The sequence below is a fragment of the Bacillus rossius genome, chromosome 11, assembly GCF_032445375.1.
Source record: "Bacillus rossius redtenbacheri isolate Brsri chromosome 11, Brsri_v3, whole genome shotgun sequence".
NCBI classification, from domain to species: Eukaryota; Metazoa; Arthropoda; class Insecta; order Phasmatodea; family Bacillidae; genus Bacillus; species Bacillus rossius.
The window spans coordinates 52,639,778-52,661,322 of record NC_086338.1 but is presented as its reverse complement, the minus strand read 5'-3'; the positions used below and the strand labels follow the sequence as shown (position 1 = coordinate 52,661,322).

The 21,545-nt window shown below is 38.8% G+C and overlaps 1 protein-coding gene across 3 annotated transcripts in view; it reads right to left on the bottom strand.

The window, feature by feature from the left end:
* LOC134536986 (uncharacterized) overlaps nucleotides 1–17,522 on the bottom strand; it is a 31,580-nt gene extending 14,058 nt beyond the window's left edge. Inside the window, exons 1-2 of one of the 3 annotated variants that reach the window (XM_063377122.1) lie at nucleotides 17,179–17,461; nucleotides 5,983–9,949 (exon numbers count right to left, since the gene is read on the bottom strand). In XM_063377122.1, the coding sequence (XP_063233192.1) occupies nucleotides 6,440–9,937 (3,498 nt within the window). In that variant the 5' untranslated portion in view covers nucleotides 9,938–9,949; nucleotides 17,179–17,461 and the 3' untranslated portion in view covers nucleotides 5,983–6,439. Of the gene's footprint in view, nucleotides 1–5,982; nucleotides 9,950–17,178 lie in introns of those variants that run through there. The other 2 variants (XM_063377121.1, XM_063377120.1) reach the window with 2 other exon arrangements.
* Nucleotides 17,523–21,545: the final 4,023 nt, after the last annotated feature.

Genomic DNA, 21,545 nt, shown 5'->3' with positions numbered 1-21,545 from the left:
CTACCTTGTTAGTTGTTAAATTTTCTGTCGGAAAATTGTGAAGCTGTGACTAAAAAATAACATACTGTCTGGATTTTAAATTGGTTTAATGAAAAAAAAAATTTATGCATGATATTGCTGGTTATACTGTATGTCATAGAAAAACCTCAATGATGCGACAAAAAATAGATGAATGTGCAAACACAATCCCACGGAAGTAAATAATCATAAAAATGTGACAACACAAAAGGAACACAGTGGACTGAGACAGTAAAAAAAAAAGTGACATTGGACAGCACAGTGACAGACAGACTAACTCGACGATGATACCAAACAGATGATCCACAACGACGCGACAACACAAGACGTGCACAGGCGAAACCAGCGACACGACAGATATTCTGGACACACCGACGACAACAGCAGACAAACACAGTAAGACACCCAAGACAAACAGTTGCACCGTGTGTCCTAGTTAAACCTCCGTAAAAAAAAAATATGTGTATGCAAACACACAGAATACAGGCTATAAAGTTAGCCAATATCAAAATTTATATGCATAGATTGCACACAGAATTCAGTGGAAATAGAAAAAAAAATTGTATTAGAAATCTTAGCAAAACAGCTTGCTTTCCCCTTTTACTATAAAATACTGAGCATATGTTGGAACTGAGTAAAAGCTCTTGTTTTCCTAGAGGCCACTCCCTGAACAAAGTCCACACCATGTTGTGAAACTAGTCCGAAGGTTTGTGTTGGTAGGAATGGTGCAAGAGCATGACTCACGAACTGGTGAGCACAGTAACTGATCGATCTTCTGCCAGTTATCTTATCAGCGTACTGAAGTACAGATAGATGCAGGAAAGACCAAGTCCCCAGCAGACTACTTTATCCCAACTGGTACAAACATTCCTGATGACGAGAACCGATCCGCGATTCCACAACATAGCTACATGCTTCATCCTAGGCAGGCTGTTCTCAGTATCTGTTCATATTCTGTTTATTCATTACTTACTGTGTTGTAGGTATCGTTTGTATACTACATAGTTTTTACTCAATATGAATGATTGATTGCAAATAGAAAGCTTAATCTAGGATTAAACAGGATGAAAGACAATAGAATCCATACTAATATTAAAAATGCTGCAGTGTTTTTTTTTTCTTCGTTTGTCCTTCTTCCACGCAGCAATGGAGCAATGAAATGCCATAATTTATTGCATATAGATAGTTTATCGGCCGGAGAGTGACATTGACTATATATAATTACGAAATTCCATCCCTAAGGAAGTGAAAAAGGGGTAAATTCAGTTTTTATAATAGAAAATCATAGGATGTAGGTAGGTCATACACACACACAAACAGTGAGTTTGTGTTATTTATCGATGGTCATATAGTAAAATCCAGCAACTTCCAATCCTTCTCCTCGGCGAAACCTAACTGCTTATTGAAGCACACGACTGCTGGTTAACTAAAGGCGCTAATAACAGTTCAGTTTAAAACTTTGTCAACAGATGGCATTGCCTTGAATTTGTAACCCACTATCGTTTAGTGCGTCCTTCACGTCTTGCCTAGGGGTTACTTGCCGTCTCACAAAACGAAGCTGAAGATTGACGTCCCAGTGATTTGTAGCCTTGATGCACTGAGATTGTGCAATCAATGGGACTCTAAAATAAAAATTTTCAGTTTTTCAAGTGTATGTCCTACAGACTTGAAACTCGGTAGTGATGTTCCCGAAGCTTTTTGTGTCCTTGTGAGTGCTGTGTTGTGATTGGTCGGTGAGGCCACATACCTGGCTCTTCCCCACGTGGTGGTTGTAGCTGCATAGCCTAGTCGTTTAGTCGGTACTTGGGCATCTGCCGGAGAAGGAGCGTGAGAAGCGGGTCGCCAAAAATAACATATTATGTAGTGTTCAGAAGAATCTCAGGCCTGTGGTTCGGGATGTGTTGAAGAACATCATTCCCGACAGTTTAGCACTTAGAAGTTTTAGACCACAGGTGTTAGCATAAGCCCAGTTGGAGCCTTTCTGGTAAATCAGTTGCCACGCCCAGCAGGCAACGGTCTGTCGGCCTCTGGTATCGTGCTTCGCAATCTATCTCGGGATTTTCATTAATGAACTGGTAAGTAACTATCATGCCTTAGTGGTGAACCAATTTGTATGAAAAGTTTTGTTTGACTGCGAGTGTTAATTGTTTTCAGAGAGTAGTTACTGTTTCATAAAATGGCAGTTATGTTTGGCAAAGAGAAAAATAGAACAAACTTTATTCATTAATTCTTTTATTTTTTTTGCAAGACCATCTTTGAAGTAAATAAATAGACAATCTCAAAAAAGCACTATTCTACAGAACTTCAATTATTCTTGGCACACAAAAAAATTCTTCAAGTGTTTCATTTATGTGCAATCTCGACCAATCTTACGCTTGCTCGAGATCTCGACTGGCACAGATGCACATAATCTATCAACGTTTAATTTTGGCAATGTTAAAACTATTCGAATTGGCATATGTTCATTATAATTCCAAAAATTTACTTCATTATTTTTATTCATAATGATTAATTATATTTATAAAATAATTAGTGTACTCTGAGGCATATCCTATCTGATAGTATAAACAATTTTTTTATTTTTAAATTTTGTTTTATATAATTAAAAATTGGTTGCTACATAAGTTCTATTTTCCAACCTTTTATATTTCTGTTAAGTATATTATTTATGCACTTCAAATATCATAGTAAATTTGGTGCATGTGGCCAAAAGTTTTTATTTTATTTACTTGTACAAAATTTATATATTTCACTTATGTAAGCATTCAAGACATACTTTGTCATTTTTTCAGCCCCTTTCAACACACATTTAACATTGCATTTAGAAATGATAACCACAGCTGCAATAGTAAATATACTTAAAATGCAAGGGCTAGCTACACTGTTCATTGAATATTAGGATTAAAAAGCTTTTAAACGCATACAAGTGTTTAAAAAAAACTTATTTTTAGGGGCAAAAATTATTTAAACCCATAATTAATTACTAGTATATGTTGGTATTGATGGATGGATGCAAAACTTTTACCTTTTAAAAATATAACTTTATTCATATTTTATTCTATGCTGTACAAAAAAAATCTACATCTTAATTCTTTATTAAGCTTACTGTATTCATTAACAATACTGTATGTTTTGTATATTTTACTTATATTTTGTTGTGTCCTATACCTTTGTGTGAAAACTTTTGTATACATAGTCAGATGAATGAAAATAAATGAATAAATAACAATTAACCATAATGTTTATCTGCAATTCTTAACCATTAGCAAATGGTTTAGAAGTATTGTAATTTTAAATTATTTGCTATTTTAAATCTTAAAATAATTAATAAATATCAATGACTAAACTCAATTTTTGATTTAATTTTTTTAATAATTACAAATAATATTGATACATGTTAGTGTGATGTTCAAGAAACATTTTTTTTTTAATAATGGTTACATGTAATACTACAAAAATAAAAAAAAAAGGAAAGAATATTGCATGAACAACTCAAACAATTTATACATCATTACGTACTATTTACTGGCCATACATGTCTGTAAACACAAAACTAATTAACACAAGGTAAAAAACATTTTTTTTATAAATGCAGCACTGAAACATAACATGTATTTACAAGAACAACTTGAGAATCATTTCAATAATAAGAAACTATAAAAATATTAATTTTTTGTTTAAAAAATATATATCTACTAATGTCTAATCTTTTTGCAAAAACTATAATCATTTGCCAGGCACAAAAACTGACACTTAGTCATCAGCACTCTTCCACCAAATAATACGTTCCTTCCGAGTGAAAATTCCCAATGCAGTCATTTGATTTCAGCTGGTTATTACTTAATGGATGAAAACATCTTGCATAAAAAAAACGGAATATTTTTGAAAAATAAATCAACAGGTTACCACACAACCAAATATCAAACAGAAGCAGATATAGTTGTTATAAATGCAAGGATGCTACCAAATTCTACAGAATCTTACTAATGCCACTACATTCACTCTCTAAAACCTTATTAGGCTAACTCTTATCAGAGAAAAGGTGTATTCTACATGTTCGGAAACATCCTCGAACAACTGACCCATATTTGAAATCTGGATCAGGATAACTCTTTACTTAACTCGATTGCCTCAGAACTAAACTTGCTTAACTGTTTGAATCAAGGAAAAAAAAAAACTTTTAAACAATTATAGTAATACTTAAGAGTACGTCTTTATTTGTTTGAAGAGATCAGACTTTATTGACTAAATAATATGTTGACAAAAATAATTAATGAATATATTTATGTAATAAATTTATTTTTATTTTTGATAATGAAGAAAAAATTTTTTATAAGGTTTTGTACACCACATACAATTTTTAATTGTAGAAAGAATCAAATTTTAAGTCTCTTAGCATATACAATGTTAATATATTTTTTTTAGAACTGCCGCTATCTTAAAATGTATAAGAAATTATATCTGTTAAACTTGTTAGAGAAGTTAATGGTTAAACTGCTACGTGAAAAGAGTAAACTAGATTAACCCTAACAAACTTAATTTTCGTAAGAGCCTCAAGAGTGTAACAAAAGAAATTACAATTCTACAGTAAAATATCAAATAAAAATAAATCAATGGAAACAACTACGTCTCAACAAAATATTAATAAAGGTCATCAAAAACAACACACTGCAGCAAACACCATTAAAAAAAAATATCTTTTACCACTTAACATACAATATGAATTATGAGACTTGTCAGATACACGGCAAGATATTTTTGACTGGTCTCCAGTGTTGTTACGATTAGCAAGAAAACGACTAACAACGGTCCCAGAGTCGGCATGATGACGTAATTCTCTAGCTCTCGCGGCACCTGTCCGACCATATGACACACCGCCCCACCAGTCACCAAGGGACCACGCATGACGATGAACACTACGCAGGTTTCGTGACAGCGTGTGGTGAGCAAACGCCCGACACGGGCTTCGATGCTTGCACGACCTTGTGGTCATGTTAAGGCCCGCTCGAGCTAAGGTAGCACGGACTTTCCCTCACCCGCTAGCGATAACCCATCGCACCGTTGTGAAACGGCAAGAGGAATCAGCAGTGCGCTGCCAATGTCAGCTCCGATACGTATTTGCGTGTGTGTATCAGAGACCGCAAGTTGTGAGTGTGGAAGAGCGCTTTCACAAAGGGCACCACCAAAGCTGCAGAGCCATGTATGCTATAATCACTACATGTTGTGAAGCTCCATCACAACTACTGTACTGTGCAGTTTCAAAAGGGAGAATCTGCAGGTTCTACGACTAATAACACCCTCAAATCAGCAACATACAATATCAAATGCAACAGGGTAAAAGCAAACTGTTAAAGGTACATCAATGTATAAATTTTCTCCATGTCCCCTTACTCAGGTAAAGATTATATATATATAAATCTTCATTACAACTAAAAATTACAGGTTCTTAATAAGGATCTAAAGTTTAACAAAATAAGAAAGTAAAAATAACTCAGTGATGTAATGCCATATTTCTAACTGTATACTAACTGTATAAACTATCAAAAATGATTAAGTTATTTTTATTTGTTTTATATTTACAAATAACTTTTGGCTGCACAGAAAACAATTATAATTTGGAATCAAGAAGATTACCGCGAGTTAGAAATCAATTTGAGCATCAAACCAGCGATTCACACTCCACAACGTTTTCGTTGCCCGTGCTATCACCACCACAATAAACTCGCACAGAAATATAAAATGGTTTGATTCCCATTAGCCTACCTAGTATAAATTTGATAAATAGTTAAATGGTAGCAATATTCTGAACTGTTATCTTGATAAATAAATATTTTAAAAGAATCATAAAACACCCAGCATAAACAGAAAACAATTCAGGGGATTCAGGATATGACACTACACTGCTGCATTAATTCTTAGAACTGCAGACGTTGAAAGAAATGGATATTTTCAGGGGATTCAGGATATGACACTACACTGCTGCATTAATTCTTAGAACTGCAGACGTTGAAAGAAATGGATATTGCTTGCAAAAACAAACCAAACATAAAAAAGTGCATTAAACACGACGCACACACATATCACACATGATTGGATACTGTTACACAAGGCCACAAGCGCATAGGCAACAAGCAATGATCTTTCTTTTTATGTTCCGTGACCAGAAAAAAAATTCCCAAATATAAACATTTAAGAACAATAAGGCTTCTCTGCAGCACAGCTTAAAGGATAGAATAATTAAACATACACATTGGTTTAAGTAAAAATTACTTACAATCTTTAAACTAATAAAACACATTTCTCAGATATAAATGCATATGACCATACTGAGAATTACATTAGCAGAAACTACAGTTATGTACAGTACTAGAAAGAAAGAAAGAAAAAAGCTGGGAAAACAATTATTTCATCTGGCATCTCCTCACATGTCATTATCAAGCAGTTTTAAATTATTTTTAAAAACTGGCAAGGAATTAATTATTACACCTACTGACTTATCCTGAACTCTGAATAATGTTGAAATAATAGGTATGAATCTAGCTTTCTCTTCTGGAAGATCCAAACATTCTGGAATCAAATAGGCTGCCATTATGTAGGCGTGTTTTGGCACAGGTTCCGTGAGAAGACCGGATATTACCTGATATTGTGTCTCCTCCTTCTCGCAATCACCACAATGAAATCTCTGAACAGAGCTCACAAAACTCTTTAAAGTTCTGCAAACCAGAATTATAGCTTCTGAACCATACTCATTCAGCCATGAAGTGACATAGGCCAAGCTAACTTTACCAAAACTAACCAAATTAAACTCTGGCATGCCACTGAAATAGAAAAACGTGAAGTTATGCAACAAAAAGGACTCAAATTTATGTACTGGACTTAGTACTGATGGCCAAATCAGCAAAAATTTTTCCAATACTTGCAGAGTCATTTCATATTTAGAAAGTAAAACCTGAGTACACAATTGGCTGATGAATGATGCCACATCATTTCTTCCGGAGGCGCTTCGTACTATCAAATCCTTAAACAATTTTGAAATAAAATTGTATCGTTCATTTAGCACATTTTCGGTACCAGACTTTAAGGCATACACAACTGCTAATTCGATGCATGCTTCTTTATGCGGCGAGCCTTCACACAAGTACTTCTGGAGCACGTGTTCACAGAAGCTGGGTGGAAGCAACTCTACTGCGTTCTCACACTTAGATATGAGCTGAGAAATATGAGTCTTGGTTTTGGCTCCTTGCTGAAGCAAGTCGTGCAACTTGTCCCAGCACAGTTGGATGTATTCTGCCTTGTATTCATCCGGGATGTGAGAGTCGTCCGACAGTTTGTCGAAGAGGTTCTTGTCGTCCACCGTGAGGGACTTCAAGCAGTACTTCAGGAGTGTGAACTTGTCAGCGCTAGGTTCGGAGAATGCCTTCCACACTAGGGCCAGAAGAATCTCGCGAGTGGCTGGGTTCTTGTCTCTGTTCCACAGATTACTGAGCAGAGACATCAGCTGCGGCTTACTGACGATGTTGAACGACAACCTCACTGCGTGTTTCTTTACAGACACTGGAGAATCAGTCAGCGTCTCCAAGAATGGAACAATCTTTCTCTGGTTCGTGTTGTAACACACACTCATCAAGGACCCAAGAACATACTTGAGGTAATCTCCCTTGCAAAACTTGGCCACACTGCTGTAGTCATTCCACGGATTGACATTCTTCAAACACAATGCAGAAGTTTTAATCAAAGGTAGCATCTTCTCCGTGTTTTCATCCGCTGGGTCTATTTTGTCTGTCACAGGTTGGAAAGGCTCAATCAAACGCACAAAACTCTCAGCATCCATGAGGAATGATAAAATGATGATGGCATTTTCTTGTTTGCGTGTTCCTATCACATCCTTGAGAGCTTCGCTGCATATCTGGACAACAACTTCCTTAATATTAGTAAAACTTCGCAAGTTCCATGTCTTAAAAAGTTGCTTGTAATTCCTAGGGTTCTTACTGAGTAAAAAGGCTAATTCTTCCTCAGCATTCTTAATAAACTTTTCTGTGTCCATTTTTAGAAAATACAACAAATCCTTTACCACCTTGTCTTGGTAAACATGCTCTGGACACACTAGCTGTTTGGTTTCTAAATCATACTTTAAATGTTCCAGGACTTCATTTTTGCTCCTATGCAAATCTGTCTCTATAATAATTTTTAGGTTTTCTACAACCCAAGAAAAATTGTGAAGGGAAAACTGAAATGATGTATGTGTCATGTTCCAACAACTTACAGAACTCAAAAGTGATAAGGCTAGAGAGGTCAATGGTGCATTTACTTTCTTAGACAGAGGAATTCTTTCTCCGAATGCCTTAAAAATAACTTGCTGATACTCAGGTTTATCTTCTAAAACAATCCATTCCTTAAAAATAATCAACTGGTCAATTTGTTCACTAATGTCAGCATTTTGGTTCAGTCTGTAATGAACAGATTTGCCTATAATTTCACACAGAAGCCAACGGTTACTCTCATGTTCAGCATTCAAGAAAATTATTTTGATCACTTCCAGAACTGAGGTCCAGTGCCTATCATCCAGTTTCAGAAGATCAAATTTTTGACTTAATTCATTCAGTACATTAATTCTCAGTGAAATGTCGTCATTGCGGTACCGTGCCACAACATGCTTACAAACGGACGCCAACTCATCCAAATCCTCATTAACCTTGCATGTGAGTATGAGGTAAGATATCAGGCGACATCTTTGATCCAGGTCTGGTGCCTGTAATAGAAGCTTCTTCAACGTCGGAACAGACTTCCCTGTGGGCAGGTAACAGATCCAGAGTGTCTCATCTTCATCTCTGCTCAAGCACAGCTCTATCTTCAGCTGTGCACACGTCTCTCTCTTGTCCGCTGGCAACATCTGGAGTAGCTTCTCCCCGACAAGGTCTGGGAGTGCCAGTAACTGTTGCCCGTACACCTTCTCAAAACTACTGAGCATCAGGTCCAAGCGTTTCTCTGGAGCCAGAGACTCTACCACTGTATAAAATTCCCCACCATCTACAAAGAAGTAGGCATCATTATAAGATTTTGGAAATATAGCTAAATAAAACTTTGTAAAATCTTCTGGTGCTAAATACTTTTGCAAATATTTAGGTTTTGTCACTCTAAGGTACTTTGTTGCTGACTTTACAACGGCAGATGGATTACAACCGATTATTTTCTTGCATGCTCGTCTGCCAATTTCAATATCAACATGGTATTCTATTATTTCAAACAACTCTATAAATATTTTAACATCCACATTTAACATGGTTTGCAGAATTGTAGACTGAAGGGCAGTGAAACACTGGTTTTTGAAGTTGAGTCTCACGAGGAGAGGGAACTTCGTCACCAGCCGCGACACCTCTCGCTCCGTGAAGTGCAGGCGAGCGCCGTCCGTGTCGAGAACGGACTGCACGAAGTGTGCACGGCACGCGCACAGCAAGCACTTGGCCTGCTGGAGTCCGTACTCGCTCCTGACCGCGCTGAAGAACTGCTCCGCCACACGCTCGTCCCTCAAGTGCAGCGATAACGAGTGGATGATGTCGTTGCGGGTGTTGAACGACGTGTTGGGGAACACGTCTGTGAAGAAGAACTCGCACGTGGGGAAGTCGGTACTGCTGCCTTCGAAGAACCAGTCACAGCCAAGCACTTGCTTTATAAACAATCTGTCTTCACACTTCAAGACATCCACCACGTCCCGAGTCTTCTTGAACGTGTCTATCAGTCTGCCTTTCAGCAGTTTTTCAAAGTTATTGGCCGGCTTCACGGCTGCAATGAACTGGTCGACATCCTCCTGCGAGCAAGTGGACCTGATGTCTCTGGTCAGGTGGTTCAGGCTCTTCAGTTTTTCTCCGATGGTTTTACCGCTCAGCGAGTGGAACCGAGCCACAAACTGTTTGTCTCCCATGACTGAAGATACCTGCAAGCAGTTTAATTGTAGATAAAATGCTACTTACTTTTAGTGTTAACATACTGAACCATGCTATGTATATCTTGATGGAATAATTAAAAGAGTTGTTTACAATGGTAAAATATTTATCATTATTAATAACTAGTATTACATATTATTAATGTACAGACTACTATATAGAAATATTGTACAGGGACCTTTTAGGGGTACAGTTTTCCACTAATATTGTCAAAGTATACATAAGTTTACGCAAGTAGCTAACTCCAAAAATAAGTGAAACTACTGTGCCTGACTATAACATTTTATTCTTAAACATTGTAGACTAACTTTAAAATGTGAAATGTCATATAAGTACATTTTATAATAGATTTACGGGTATGGCATAACATTTCATGCATTCCTTAACAAATATCTGTTAGAATCAGTTTGTTACCTAGTTCGCCCCCATTTTCGACAATTTAAAATCTAATTCCAGGGCTTGCATTGTTCTGAAGGCCAACTTGAGCACATACTTCAACTCATGCAAAAGAGGTCATTGCAATCCTCACCCGTCTATGGTTAGGCGGGTCAGTGGGGACCTGAGCACTTATTTTGTGCAGGAGATGAATAGTAAAAGGAGGGGGTGGGGGGGAGTGTTAGACGGAGTTAACACCTAATACCATTGATTACCGTATGTAGTGTGACTGTAGCTGACAATACCTCTATATGATTTTTAGTGATTAACCTATCTTGTTTCAAAGGAAAGTGATTATCGGAAATATTTCAATGTACGGGGTATAAGTCACAACCCTTATTTTGGAATTATTAATTTACTAGCTGCCCGACCCGGCTTCGCACGGCTATACTAATGGAAAAAAATTAAGCCACATCTCCCATTTACAGTAATGGTAAATAAAAAAAATTCAGTGAAAATTTATTACAATGCTGTATAATGTACCGGAGAGAAAATTAATAGCACCGATGGTTTTCCGACTCGTGCACGCAACTTACAACTGATATACCTGTACTTCGCTACGGCAGTCTACAGGCAGATCACTCTTGCGCCGCTCATTATACATGCCCCTCCTTGTGGGTACGCCACTGCCGCGCGATGCCTGTTGCCATGGAGATGCAGAAGGCATGAACAATGCAAAATCCTGTTCTCATGCAGACAAAGTACCCACTGCTGCCTGGTTTTAACCACCCATGGGATCTAATTTTCGGAAAATGTCATCCTGCGTAACATAAGGAACATTACTGTGAAGTTTCAAGTCTGTAAAATATATATATACTTTAAAAAAAAAAAAGGGCAATAAAAAACAAATTAAGCACAGCGAGAGGAAAAAAAACAATAGTTTAGGTTTGCGATTTAAACTAAACCGTAGTGTCTTCAACAGAACTTCAATTAACTGGGGTTCAGTATTCAGTGAGCCAACCAAAGGCGCCATTAATTACAGGCAAATATTGTTGAAAAATTTGACTGAGGACCTAATAAATTATCAAAATGTTGTCGAAACCTAACAAAAATTAACTTCAAGATGACATTTACTGGTTGAGCAAATCATGGAGTGACATGAAAGAATATACATATAAAAAAAAAAAAAAAAAAGCCCAGAAAATGAAAACACTGCCAACTGAAATCAAAGACTATCTATGCTATCCGAGATTTCGCTTATCCGAGGCTGCAAACCACTTTTAACGTGGTTAATCAAGATTGGTCCAAATGTATCACTTGCATCCGTCCCCTCTTTCCTTCTCTGGATGCGGCAGAACACGTAATTTAGCAGCTTCAAGACTTCAAACGGACTTTCCCACGCTGCTTGGAGCCCAGGGCACCTTCCCTTCCTTCGTTGCGGGTTGTACAGCTACACAACAGGTCGCCCTCCTGAAATACGTTTGAGTTAGCCTTCAGGTCGTACTTTGTCTTCATTCGATTCGTCTCTAATCGAAGATTTTCGCTGGCTTCTTCATGTACAAGCGACATTATCTCCTTTTGGCGATTCACATAATCAGTGGTGTTGGTCGGCTCCCGGCAAGGATGACCGAACTTGACGTCACAGGGCAGCCTCAACTCCTGTCCGAACACAATACTCACAGGGGTCTGCCCGGTAGAGTCCTGGATGGTAGACCTATACGCCATCAGTAACAACTGGATGTGTTGATCCCAATCCTGCTGACGCTCGGACACAGCCTTGGCAAGGTGTTCCTCCAGAGTTCTGTTGAACCTCTCCACCATGCCATCGGACTGACGAAAGGTAATGGATCTGTTTTGAGTCAGAGAAGTCGTGTTGCGTGACCAATTTGTAATTTTGACATCTACTTGTTTTGTGGACGGAAGATGGCATGGCAGCCATTGTGACTTGTGAGTTTTCATGAAGGATAAATAATAAAAAAAACAGTTAAAATCTGTTTTGTGTCCCAAAGATTTTATTTCCATAATCAATCAATCAGCAAGAACCACCTTTTTTAACTTAAAAATATTTTTTCAATGCCCAACAAATTTCTTCAAGTATTCATGTATGTGCACTCTAGACCAATTCTGAGCTAGATTGTGGTCTGGAGTGTTACAACTTGGCAATGTAGATGGTTATTTAGGTTCATAAGGTTATGACAGCTTATTAACTTCCGGTTTTACTTTTAATTTGAAAGTATAAATGACAAGAAATGTTGTAAATGGAGACAATATCAGGAAATAAATTTCAAATGATGGTATATTTGTTGTGGTAGCGGTATCATCAAAATCTGGCATGTAAATGTTCAGTAAGACAAATTTTTTTATTGATGATTATACACTAGTTTTCATTCACATTTAAGGTACAATAGTTTAACTACAAAAAAAGTAGTAGTAACTAGGCTAATCTACATATATAAAAACTTACTGATCCAGAAAAAATTCCTTTCTAAAGAGATACTACTATCTATAATTAATCAAATTTAGGATTCTTGTCTTTTGTCTATTGTGGGCAATTTTTTCAGGAACTATTTCAGTTAGTTTTTTAAGCTGTAAAATGGCAGTTCTGAAATAACTGAGGCTCTACTATTTAAGGCCACATATCACTACCTACCTTTGAGATAGCTATGCACCTGATCCGTTTTAATTAGGTATTTGCTACTGCAGCATATCACAAATATTTACTATTTTTGAAAGTTGTTTGTGGATCTATCAAGCATGTGTAACCATAGTGAATAAAATTGCTGGGAATGTGTCTAAGTTTCCATTTGGTTTTCTTGTTGATTTTCTTCTAGACTATTTGTACCAATATTCACAAGAAAATTAACCTTAAAATTACAGTCTGAAATTTTTAAAATTATACACTTTCCTTTGAATGAAAGCAGAAAATTAGAAAGAAAAAAATTAGTTTCATTGGTTTGTAAGGGTTGATATGTTAGTTGTTTTTGAGCTTCATTAGTTAAGCATTGGCTACATTTTGGTTGTGTTCGTACTTGCAAATGTACTTGCTTGAACTTCCAGAAACCTGGCTTTCACCAGCCAGTCCAATACAAATTCCCGGATATGCCATCCACCACGCTGATCACGCCAGTGGCGTGGCACTACTTATCCGCACCACCCAATCACATCATCACCGTGCCATCCCCTCCTAATACTGACCCGGGTCTCGTCTTTCTCCTTCCACTGTGTCAATATAGTAGCAGTTGTATAGGAGTAAGGGAGGGGGTGAGTGTAATCTTCTAGAGTACTGACATCTCCATGAAAAAAAAAAATATATTGCAAAAAGTTGTTTCATTGCTGGTAATTAGTGTGAATATAATGTAAAGACCACATGCAATGTTTTAAGCACAGTTTTACCTGGGCAGTTCAAGTTGTTGCAGGCAAGACGTCGCATGTGGACCAGGAAAACTGAGCAGTTTTATGAACTGCGCGGTCCTGTGAAAAGACTGAATACGGAGATGAAAGACTCCTCAGATAACTGTACAGGCTAGTCGATATGTCACGCACACAATTAGGTGCGAGCGCACAAGTTCAGTCTTCCATTCCATTTAGACGGCAGTTTTCGTCTGAGAGTGGCCTAGATATTCAACATTCTTATGTTTTTTTTTTTTTTTAAGATAGTGAAAATAGCTGACCTTCGTACAGAACATAAAATGTGTTTTTTGAAAAGAGTTTATTGAACTATATTTAAGTTACCCTTGTTTGTGGAAAGAAAAAGAAAAGAAAAAAAAAAACAAGAATTATCTGTGCATAACCCTGTAGAGCTGCTCATGTTTCACGTATTATTGTACTCAGAAATTGTTTAGACATAAATTCCAAGTCATTGTAGCTCCCACTAGCTGTAAGGAACCCTAACCTTGTGGTCAGCCTCTCATGGGCAGAAATGAACAATCATTATATGTGTGGTCACTTATTGTAGTAAAACGAATCAATATACTGACATTCATACATAAGTAACTGCACCTATCTTCAGCCTCGCCTCACAATTCACGAAATAACCTTAAATGGGAAAATTTCTCTCTCTTCAGCAGCCAGTGCCGGCATCACATTAACCATAGTTTCCTGACATGTTATGAACGTTGAGGTTTAAAAAAGATAGCAAAAATTGACAGATGAAACAATGCCTCCATAACTGTCTCGTACTAATGACTGAGTAACTGTGTATGTGGACGCTCTGCACCGTTTTAACAGCGCAGGTAGATTGTTACTCAAAACTTTGCATGTGGACCGGCCTTAATGGTGTCAGTACAAAATTCCATGTATTTTATTGTAAGAAAGACAAAGCTTATGCCAGCATTTAAAAAAAAAGAAGGTAATTGTCATTTTTTGGGGCACAACTCTAAAAAAAAATAATAATAGAAGGTAGCTGAAAATGGATTTATACAGTTCCTTGTTACTTCTAACGATTCTTTCAAAGCACATTCAGATATTCTCAAGAACTTAACAAGTAATTAACCATTATGTTCGCCTGTGTGGTAAATCTGCCACCGCAATACTTGAACATTGAATACCTACTACTATTTCAGCCACCACGTGTTAAAAATGATATTTTTGGGTTAAAATTTGGTGTAAAACTATTGTAAATATTAATTTTAAAGTTAATATAGTAATGTACATATGGGTAAAATTCTCGCGTCCGTGCTTTTCCATAAATAAAATAAAACAAATAAAATAAAATAAATAAAATACTGATTTTTCTTTTCTTTTCGAAACAATAAAGACGTTCCTCTATTTACCCTGAAAACAGCATTTCTAAATTCCTACTGGTTTCTGAGAAATCACAGGTTATAGCATTTATTAGAATAATTGTGCATTGACGCGACTGCCATTTTTTTTTTTTTTTGCTTAACAGTGTGGGTTTGTGTGTTTATATTTGTTTCGGAGAACGTAAGTCAAATATGGTCGATTATGTTAGCTCCGTTAAAAATACTTTAAAACATTATGGACAGTTAGTTAGATTAGTATAGCTACATTAAAAATACTTTCAAATATTTATAATGGTTGCTTAGTAATTAACAATTTACAATGTAGCTATCCTGACCTAACCAACCGTTCACACAATTTCACAGTTATTTTAATGTAGCTATACTAACCTAATCAACTGTCCACACTTTTTTTGAAGTATTTTTAATGTAACTCGACTATTCTCTAATGCCTCCTTCACATAATAAGTCTATGAAAGACAACATGGATATCTTAAATGCACCTATTTATCCTGTAATATGTGCTACTGAATTGCTCATGCAAGCGTCAAACTTCAATAATCTTCAGTGAACTTCGAAACTATTTGGGCATCAGAATGGCTTTGTGTAAACTGGTTGCTACGTACTCTGCATTGTAATTCCTAAGCAACCAATATAAATATTTTACAGTAAATTTAATGTAGCTATATATTAAACCAAATACCCACAATTTATAACAGTATTTTAATTGGAACTAATCTTAACTATCTATCTCACTATGAAAAAAAATGTGTAATATTTGTACCGAACATGCATAAAAGTGGCCCCAGAATGAACTGTTGTGAATATTTGGTTAGCCGATTAGGCAATTCTCCATGTATATGAACGTACAAAAAAATTTTGACGGCTGCATGCATAGGTATTATAATGCAAGCTATAAACTGTAAACCCATTGGAATAGAATGATGCTGTTTTAAAGGTAAATACAGAAACGATTCTAGTTTTCGAAAAAAAAAAATAATTCTGATTTGTATTAGGTATAAATTTCCTGAAAAACCACGACTTAAGACAATTACCCCAATTCAAGTGACTATTTTTTTAATATTGTTTAATATTCAATGTTCACTTTAAATGGAAAACCTATTACGGTGTAAAACAGTCTCGGCTCCGGTCGTAACGTACTGACAAAAAGCCCTATCATTTTTTTCTTCTTTGAATTATGTGGCCTACAGCTCTACGCCAAACGGCCAATGGTTCAATTTGTTTCAGTGCAATCATCAATGTCAATTCATAGATAATCAAATATCAACATGTAAATGTCACACCCATGCCTTACCCAGGACTCGAACCCAGGACCCCTCGCATCGTAAGCCGGTGTGCATCAGACTACGCTACGGATTGCTTCGCTTGCGATCTGGTTTCCGCATGGTGGCCCCCTTCCCCTCGTCAAAGATAAAAAAACGAAAAAAAAGGAGAACTTTTATAAAACATGGTATGCTATATTCCAAAGGATCTTTGGAGAACAGGATCATAATGCCGCTAGTTTCAAACAGTAGGATGGCAACAGGATCAGATAAATGTCTCCCGCTGAAAACAATTCGATGTTTAACGGGACTTGAGCAGGGATGTGTGGCAGAGTTAGTTCACAGCCTAGGTGAGCGTAAAAATATTAATTACATGTGAAGTTCTTGGAAATATCAAAATGCGCTTCCACATAATCATTAAAAATAAAACAAGGAACGGAATAAAAACTTCTCGGTTTTTTTTTTTTATTAAGTGGCGTCCCATACAGTCAGGGGCGCAACAACTAAATTTCCAAAAAAGGGGGGGGGGGGGGGTAATATACCTTTTTATAAAGAATCGGGGGTCCTGCCCCAGGAAAATTTGTATTTCAAGGTGGAAAATGGTGCTATTTAAGCAGTTTTATTATCTAAAAATTGATTACACAGTACTTTATTTGACCCCGTTTGCCCACACTTCAAGGTTTCAGAGGAGGGGCAAAATACCCTTGCCCCCCCCCCCCCCTGTTGTTGCGCCCCTGCATACAGTAGACAACACAACATATCAAGCAAATAGCAAGCACAAATAAATTTTTAAACCAACAGATGCTAATCACATCAACTTACCAATATACTTGTATTTAAATCATCATGCTAAAACCTAGGATCATTTACAACACGCGCCGACGAACTAGTATAAGAATGACGAAACAATGACAGCGCTCACATTCTCTTTTCTCTCACACGTGTGATTCATCACCCGGCGTTCTGGGCGTTGGTTTCACAACTACGTTGCAACTTGTCAGTTTTGCGTCAAAAATATACGGGTTGCGACATCAGTTAGATTTCCTAAATTTTAATCACAAACTAATAATACTGTTCTCTCAGGCAATATCACAAATTTAATAAAAAAACTTTTGGTCGAATTTATGTAAAATATTTGTAAAGTATTTACAAAAAAAAAAAAAAATTGTTCTTTAAATGATTCACGCAATGGATAATTTTGATTTAAAGCAGTTTTAGGCATGTAGAAAAGTTTTAGGTTCACAAGCCATTGCAGTTTTCACTGTTTGTTATGAAAAATTCCGAAAATAAAAAAAAAAATAATTTTAAAGATAAAAATTTGATTTTCGAAATTTATCCAAGACAAACAGTGCAATATTGCATCATGCCCAAAATAATGCATTAAATAAATAAAAAAATACTAATAATTAATTTATATTGGACATATTTTTAAACCCATAGCCTATGAGTTTATATAAATAATGCTATTGTTTACCTTATAAATAAATTAAATTTAATTAAAATAACTTACGATACAGTCATAAGCCTACCTACTGTAACACGTCGTGTATTTTTATCTGAATATACACCATAATATAAAGAGGTGAATAATTTAATGCTGGTTTTAAAGGTAGCTAATATAACTAGCCTTCCGTACTGTATATATATATATATTGACGTCGTACCGACCATGGCCTTTAAGCCCGTACTCCGCACCGCCAGTACCGTATCCCGTTTTCGGAGCGCGCCCCTAGCCCAGCCGGATTGAGTCAGGCGAGCGCCTCGGGCGTGACCCCAATAGACAACAAACCAAATTAACAGTCACCGCGGCCACTGGCCTTAATTAAAATGCCCGTGAATGTCGGAATAGGAGAAGTCCCTCTAAAAAATTCACAGTGGGACAACATGGTAGTAAATTTACAGTCGCCAACTTGATGTCACATTTTAAATAATTAAATACATTAAAACTATTGTTAAGCCTTAAGCACCCAATTACCAGGTGCTACATTTTAATTGGGCACCTGGAACATGTTTTAACTGGTAATATAGTAAATTAAATTAATATAAGTTTTTTGACGCCGACTCACAAAGAAGAGAAAGTTTCTCTTCCTTGCGAGGCGGCCATGTCCGGCAGTCTCGAACCAATCCGCGCCGGGAACAGACGTGTGTCCGTGGGCAGCATCCAAGTTTCTTTCATTTTATTAATTTTTATTCTATACTAAATCTTTAAATTTAAACCTCATTAATTCATAGCTGCCCACGTCGACTCGGCGCGTATTTTACGGAACCGGGCCTATCCCGACCGTCTTCATCGTGATACCGTGCTGCAGATCGTATCACTCACGTAAGTGTTTCACCGAACTTAGGAGGCCGCTCATCGACCCCCCCCCCCTGCACCCGTTAACTTTCGGCGCTGGCCGTCTCCAGCGAGCATCGACCCGCGTCCCGCGAGACTGCCGCGGTAACCGTTAGTGTCGCGTAGTGTTATGTTTTTTCTGTGTTAATTGTGTAACGGCTAGACGTCGCCAAGTGTTCGTGAGAGTGTTTTGTAGCGGGACTAGATTAAAGGTAATTCTCACCAACTCGTGTATACTAATTTTCCGGAGTCTCCCGTCCTCCACACGGCCGAGCGGCCTTCACAATCAAGGGAAAGCCATTCAGGGTAGATTCAAGCCGTGTACCTGGCGGGGCACGCGGGGGCAGAGTACCCACGACCCAAGACCAACGGCCTAGCAGCCCGCTAGCCTGGCGCCCCTCCGGACAACAAGAGCACCGCGACGCCCGTAGCGCCCGTCAGGTACCCCTCGGGCCTCTCACATAGGTCGGGTGACGGCAATATATATATATATATATATATATATATATATATATATATATATATATATATTGACGTCCCTCGGCTTCAAGTCCCCGTTTTCCCGTTGAAGTAAATGTCCTGTTATGCCCGTACTGCTCTCGTCGGAGAGGTGTGGGTCCAGGCCAACGTGGCCGGGACCGGGAAATGCGGGACCTGGAGGGAGAGTGAAGTGATAAGGAATGTTGGTAGGTTGTCGCAAGCAGAACACGGTATTAACGAATTCACGAGCCTATTTTTATTAACGTATAAAGACCTGCCGCAGCCTGGCGGAACCGTCGCGGGACAAGTGCCCTACCGCGGCGACCCGGACTCCCTGATGACCGTACTGTTCGCGAATACGTTTCAACACGAATCGTAAAGTTCTCAATGCTAAGGTGACCCCGTGAGAGAGGGCTCGAAGACGGAGCGCTGTGCGTACGCGGCCCGTTACGTAATGTCCCTTAGGCGGCGAAAGTTCAGAAACCCGTAACACCACGTTCGCGTTGTAGAAACTGCCCGCTGGACACGTCTCCCGAAAACTCGTAAATTAACAATGCTAAACTGGTTCGCGGTGGCAGCTCAGCTGCCGCGACAATCTGTGAACTGAATGAACGACTAGCCACAAGCGCAGAGTACGCGGCTCGCGGAGCGACGAACACGTCTGTCTCCGCTCGAGACCAGGACGCGACTGACTCTCCCCGCTAGCCCGCGGGCCGGCGCCCGCAGGTTGCGGGGAGGGGAGGGGAAATCGGCCGGCGTGGGAGAGAGCTCCGTCCCGCGGCGCGCCAGGCTGCAATTACATACTACACGGCGAAACCCTTCAGAAAAGTTACAGAATTATTTATAAAGACTTACACGAGACATTAATTAAACAGCGAATTTACACAATAATTAATAAATAAAATAAGTTATTTACATACATTTAAGACCCTTGATCATTTACAAATATATACACACAGAGATAAAAAGATAAAGTCACATAGAAAAAACACTCATTGGCATGCTAGGGCGCACGCGGGTGCGTCCCTGGCCGTCGCACTTCACAGGGGAAAACACGCTACCTCAGGCCCACGTCGGTGGCCAGGTACGGCCTCTGAATCTGGGAGGCACGACGACTGTCGTCAATATATATATATTGACGCCGTCCCCGTTGCCTGATCTGAATTTACGTGAATTTGAACTGTTTGGTTAATTTTGGGTCTCAAGGGCGGGGTTCCTGGCCTCGTGGCTGCAGGCAGGGACGCGTCGACAAAGGACTCCCCGGGCTGTTATGGCCTCCCAGGACGCCTTATTAATGAAACACACACGTACTTTTAGTTATTTATTACGTCGCACAATCTACACGTCACACGTTCACGTAACTGGCCGCTTCATCGTCGACCTAGGCTCCGCGCACGATGAACCTATTCTGGCTTATGCGAGAGTACATGGACGCAACGTGAAGTGCGTGGGCGATAGGTCCCGCAAATTACTTAAGATAACACATTACACTATAATCACTGTGGTTAGTCCCGCACAGATGTGATACAAAGGCGGCTGCTCCGCGTGGTGGCGAGGGCCACGTTACGCTGGGTACGGGCACGGTGGAATCTGACTGGATATCACACGCGTGGCCGTGGCACGTCCCAGTTAATGACTCGTCAGAAAGTTTGGTATCGCGTTTGGCGCAGTGCCGCCCTGCGTGGGCGAAGAACTATGTCCCGGGGTGGGACGTTATAGCGTGAGGCGCAGGTGCCACGGTGGGTCACCTAGTTAATTACGTAATATATAAAAAGTCCTGAGGTGGACTGCACATATTAATGGACCGCGCGGGGTCGCGAACGGTCGTTTCGGGCCGACCGGGGAGCTGGATTAAAAAGATTATGGTTATAATTACCTATTGTAGTTACTATGGCGTTGGCGCGAAAGTTGAGGGCTCCCCGTGCGTGAGCTGCCGGCCCGGGCGAGTGCTGGATGGCGACTGACTAACCTCCCTGGCCGCCGGGGCCAGGGAGGGGGAAAATTCCGCGGGAAAACTGCGGAGCGCGGGAAGATGACTTCGGCCAGTTTTGTGAATGATAACCCTTTATAAAATGATTATTAACTTAACATTAATTATTGATGGTTTTAGATTTATTAGTTTCTGTTTATATTATAAAATGCATGAATAAATAATACCCTTGCGCAGTGCCACACCCGGCCGGGCGCTTTGCACACGTAGGCGGCCGTGACTGACGTCACGCCGTTCGGGGCACTGCACTATGTTGCGCGCACGGGCGCGTTCGGGGCGCGGCACAGATCACAGATCAGGTGTTGAGGACACATACCGGCCTGTGCTCTCAGAGGGAGCACTGACGGCGGCGTCAATATATATATATATATATATATATATATA